The sequence below is a fragment of the Myiozetetes cayanensis genome, unplaced genomic scaffold, assembly GCF_022539395.1.
Source record: "Myiozetetes cayanensis isolate MyiCay16 unplaced genomic scaffold, myiCay2020 scf5-8, whole genome shotgun sequence".
In the NCBI taxonomy this organism is placed as follows: Eukaryota; Metazoa; Chordata; class Aves; order Passeriformes; family Tyrannidae; genus Myiozetetes; species Myiozetetes cayanensis.
In genome coordinates, this window is record NW_026087742.1 from 4,735,619 (window position 1) to 4,741,031 (window position 5,413).

Consider the following 5,413-nt stretch of genomic DNA (forward strand, 5'->3'; position numbering starts at 1 on the left):
CTGGTGGTACCATTTAGTCCTCCCTCTCTTAGTACTTCCCAGAGAGGGGTTGAGGGTGGCAATGATGACCAGTTACTCATGTGTTAGTCCTTGTTTATCTCAGTAGCACAGAGCAAAACAAAACAACAAAGGTATTCCTCACTCTTCCTTACTGTTCTTGTTCCTATTGTTGATCAAACTGTGCCTTTTCTTATTCATTTCATGTTCTTGGGGCTTGTGTCTTCCCACACACCAGGCTGAACAATGTTCTGCTACAGCTTCTCTATTAAGAGAGTGATTTATTAAGGTGTTCAGAATATGACTTTCATTTCAACTGCATCCACTGAGGCTGATTTTTTTTCTTTTGTGTCTCCAAACTGGTTCCTCTTGCAAAATACGAATTTTTTTCCCCATCTCTGACTTATCCTTTAGCTCTTTCGAAATCGTTTTTGGAAAACATCATCTCAGCCTCCAATTGTGCTTTGAACTTCGGGGCTGTGTAAAAAAAGCTGTTTGGGAAGACAACTGCTAAGATGAGGCTCTGAACTTACATGGGCACAAATACCCAGAAACACTGAAGAGAGGCCTGAAACCATAGATTTGAAGGTACAAAATTTTGTGGCACTTGCATTATATATAATATCTCATTCAAATGACAACTTTTCTAGACAGAATGTCTCCCAGTGCCATTCTGGGAAATTAAATTCAGTGTTGAGTTTGCATAAAGAGAGATGAGAGCTACTTGCTGCTTCATCACTTTATGAGCCTGGTATCTGTACCATTGCTTAGCAAATTTTGCTTCCAGTAATCCTTTATTTCTTCAGAGCTGAGCACCAAGAGCACACTCCGAGCAATTCCTACAGAGAGACTACAAAACCAACACCTTAGAATCAAGTTATCACCTTTGGCTTATAATTAAAACTCCCAGGGCAATTAGTGGTACTTGCAGAGGCATTACTGAGCCTGTGATTCTTCTCTTCTGTGGGCTCCCCAGCATTTTTGCAGGTGGCTGAGGGTAGGCGAGTGCGCCTGGGGTAACATTCCTGTTTGCTGGGCTGCTGGAATTCAGCTACGCTCCTTAACAAAACAGTTTGGTTTAGACATTTTTAATGCATGTGCCACATGTAAGATGCATTTGGAGGAAAAACTAAGCAGAACTAAGGCACTGAAAGGTGAGGTTGTAAAATTGGTGTTTCTCAGCTTTGGTTAATATTGACTGTTAATCTTGTTTTCTCATGCCGCTGCTTTTTCTGGGGAGAAGATGTTAAAGAGCAGCCCAAAGTATCTGACAATGCCAAATACAGACCCAGTACCTCAGTAAATGCCTGTGTTGGAAATCAGCAGTGCAATTTGTCTGTCAGAGTTGGGTGTAGGGTAACAATTTAATTCAATTAATTCTGGCACTGTCAGAGATATTGGCATTCCCTTTTCACCTGTCGCACTGCAACACCTAAAGACTGGTGAGTGTGGACACACAGAGAGCTGTGCTGAACCATAGCAGAATTGCAGAGATGCTTTGGTCCCTGCTTAACTGAGCAAACTCCCATTTATGCATGTATTAGGTTTTCACTGCCTGTCGCCTGTTCCTCTCCCCCCTCTGCTTTTTCATGTTCAGTGGACTCTCCTCTCTGTGTCTCTGCCTCTCTCTCTATTTTTTTCTCCCTATTGTTCCCCACGTCACCAACTGTCACTCACTTCATAAAGCCGTCTGGCTCGGAGCTTAAATATTGCAGGGCAACTAAAACCCACCATCAGAGCCAATTCAGTCATATCTGCTCAGTCGTGCGACAAGATTGGGGCTTTTAGGGTAGGGAAGAAGAGAGACAAAAGTTCACTCTTCCCTGCAGAGTGCCAAGAGAGGAGGGGGACACGTTTCTTCGGTGGAGCCTTTCACAGCGGCAAGTTGCTTGCTCAACATCCTTAACCTGTACAGTCTTTTTTGCCGGTGGCGTGCTCAGGGTGCGACGTCCAGAAGCGCAGGGTGGGGGTCTGCAAGCGAGCCCATGGGAGTCAAGAACACGAGTCTGTTGACTCTGGGTGGGCTTAGGCGGTGTCCTGCTTTCTCCTCACGACAGGCAGTTTAAAGGGAGAAGATGAACTGCATAAATACATCGCTTACAGCTTTCTCTGAGACTCGAGGGGGCTGGCTGCTCCGCAGGTGGAATCCTAAACATTTGAACGGGTCGTGCCACTCATCATCAGTCCGCCCAATATTGTTGCTTGCGGTTGAGCAGACTGAGCAGCCTCGAACCACTTCACGTGCAGAAAACGGAGAGGGTGGTCATGGCAGAGTTTTAAAAAAACATGGCTGGTTTGGAAGTTGTCTAAGGAAGAGTTTAGCCAAATGTGAGCAAGCTGTGAGCAAGACAATTGGTGGAGTTAGCCAGGGAACGTTTTTCCTTCTCCTGTACAGTGAGTTTTCTGTCTGATAAGGTTTATCACATATCTTGTGTGCTGCAGTGCTAATGTTCGAAAGGTAGTGTGGCTACCAGCGTGACTCACAAAGAAAGAGAGGGATGGAGTTGACTGAGGTGCCTTGGGGACAGTGAAGTTTATACTGTGTGTAGTCATGTTCTTTACAGAGTTGCACATGATTGGTAACTGTTGGGTGTACTTTGCTCCATGAATTTGCAGAAAGAGAATGTTTAAATCAGTTTAGATAATGTATGTAAACAGCATAATCTTCTGCTAGACTTGTTAATGTAAGCGCTGACATTAACACACTCCTTTACACAACTTTAATGACTGAGAAAGTGGCAATTTTCTTCGGTGATTAAATTATATGTTTGCTGCTTCCTCCTGCGAGGTGTTTGTGCAAGCTGAAGGGCTGCGTTCTGTTTTTCCTTTTCTAACACGGGTGTCTGGGGTTAAAAGAATGTTACGAGGTTCGAAGGCAAGGAATGTGAGTCTATCCTGTTTGAGCAAAATGCCATCATAAGCATTTTTTTTGGATTGAAAATTGGTGAAACTCCCCAGAGCCGTAGAGCTCTCAATATTGTGCATGTTTGTCTGTGTGTGAATACGTACACACAGTAGTTGAGGCAGACTAGTATGCGTTGGTGTGTCATAACATATGGCATTACAAATATATCCCGGTGGTATCTGAAGGAGGAGGGAAGTTTAGATACTCAGATTTCCATGCTCTTGGCTCTGGCACTTTTTCCCAGTGCTTGTGTATGTGTGTCTGCATTTAGGAAACTATAGATGGAGGTAGTATCTAAGAGATGAACTTCTAGATCCCTGTGAACAGCTATTTTATGAATAATGTTCCCTGCTTCACTTGTCATGGTCCACCAGTTGGTCCTTCTAGACCACCTTAATATTCTGCATTCCTCAGAGGCTTCAAACTGCTGTGGTGTGTTAAAACAACACATCCAAAACAACTTTCCTTTTTGTTTCTCTCACACACAGATTTTCCCTTGCGTGAAATGCTATAGTGGGAAGTTCAGGATATGCAGGATGAAGTCCTGACCTAGGAATAATTTCTTAGCATGCAAAAATAATGACAGATGTAATATTTGACTTGCATCACTTGAAAATGGACTACTTTCTTAGCATATATATATAATGTATTCTATGTAGCAAAACTAGTCTGTGTAGTAGTTATGAGACTTATGCAGTATTACTAACATAGTAACGGTGTAGTAATTGCTGTTCTTACCTAACAGAGTGGTTGCTAATGTAGAAGTAATATACACAGTCTAGAGAGAATCCATGTTTATGTAGGTGCAAGATGGTAGCAAATGTGAGATCTATTTGACCCCTCTGTGGTGTTCTGGTGCAGGAGAGCTTGGGTGCTTGAAAGCCTCACTGTCTTTTCTAACCACTGCAGCTGCATGCTGATAAATCTGCTCCACTGTACTGCTGGGGAGTGTTTGTACATGTACGAAATCTAAGCAGGCTCACACAACCAAGCCTACAAGGCACCACAGAAGACTCTCACCTGGAAAAGGAGATAAATATACTCCCTGGCTGAAAAGTAATTGCCCATTTAGTGCCATGAAAGAAAGAATTTAGCAAGCAGCTTGCTCTGGCTTCCCAGCCCTTCTCCTGCTAATAAATCATTGTGATCAGGCAAATCAGCAAGTAAGCAAACGACCGTCTTTCTGTTCTCAAAGCATGTTAGGGAAATTCTGATTGAAAGCAGCAAAAGACATCAGTGGGAAAACCTGAAATCTTTTAAATTTGGCGTAATTTGTGGTCTTTCTCTTTCTTTTTTTCTTCCCTTAGACAGTAAGAAATGGGTGACTGGAGTTTCTTGGGGAACATTTTAGAGCAGGTGAACGAGCAATCCACTGTCATCGGGAGAGTTTGGCTCACGGTGCTCTTCATTTTCCGCATCCTGATCCTGGGAACGGCTGCCGAGCTGGTGTGGGGAGATGAACAGTCAGACTTTGTGTGCAACACCCAGCAACCTGGTTGTGAGAACGTCTGCTACGATGAGGCCTTCCCCATCTCCCACATCCGGCTCTGGGTCCTGCAGATCATTTTTGTATCCACGCCTTCACTGATGTACTTTGGGCACGCTGTGCACCACGTCCGCATGGAGGAGAAGAGGAAAGAGAGGGAGGAAGCTGAGCGGCGTCAGCAGGCTGAGGTGGACGAAGAGAAGCTGCCCCTGGCTCCAAACCAAAACAAAGGCAACAACCCTGATGGAACCAAGAAGTTTCGCCTGGAAGGTACTCTCCTTAGAACGTACATCTTCCACATCATTTTCAAAACCCTCTTTGAGGTGGGATTCATAGTAGGTCAGTACTTCCTGTATGGCTTCCGGATTCTCCCCCTTTACCGCTGCGGGCGGTGGCCCTGTCCCAATCTTGTGGACTGTTTTGTCTCCAGGCCCACGGAGAAGACCATCTTTATTATGTTCATGCTGGTGGTGGCTGCCGTATCCCTCTTCCTCAACCTGGTGGAGATCAGTCACTTGATCCTGAAAAGAATCCGGAGGGCTCTGAGAAGACCAGCAGAGGAACAGCTTGCAGAGGTCCCAGAGAAGCCTCTCCCTGCCATCACGGTCCCCTCCATCCCAAAGGCCAAAGGCTACAAGCTGCTGGAAGAAGAGAAGCCAGTGTCCCACTATTTCCCTCTCACGGAAGTAGGGGTTGAGCCCAGCCCACTTCCATCAGCCTACAATGAGTTTGAGGAGAAGATTGGAATGGGACCATTGGAAGATCTCTCCAGGGCATTTGATGAGAGGTTGCCATCGTATGCACAAGCGAAGGAACCAGAAGAGGAGAAAGAAAGAGCGGAGGAGGAGGAGGAGCAAGAAGAGCACCCTCGGGAGGAGCCAGGGGTGAAGAAAGCAGAAGAGGAGGTGGTGAGCGATGAAGTGGAAGGGCCTTCAGCACCTGCTGAACTCACCACCGATATGAGACCCCTCAGCAGGCTAAGCAAAGCCAGCAGCCGGGCCAGGTCAGATGATTTGACTGTATGA

General features: G+C 45.4%; 1 protein-coding gene across 1 annotated transcript; it reads left to right on the forward strand.

Annotated features, from left to right (window-relative positions):
- The first annotated feature begins 4,219 nt into the window (after positions 1-4,219).
- On the forward strand, positions 4,220-5,413 carry GJA8 (gap junction protein alpha 8). The gene has a single exon (XM_050332596.1). It carries the CDS (start codon positions 4,220-4,222, stop codon positions 5,411-5,413), a length of 1,194 nt encoding a protein of 397 aa, XP_050188553.1.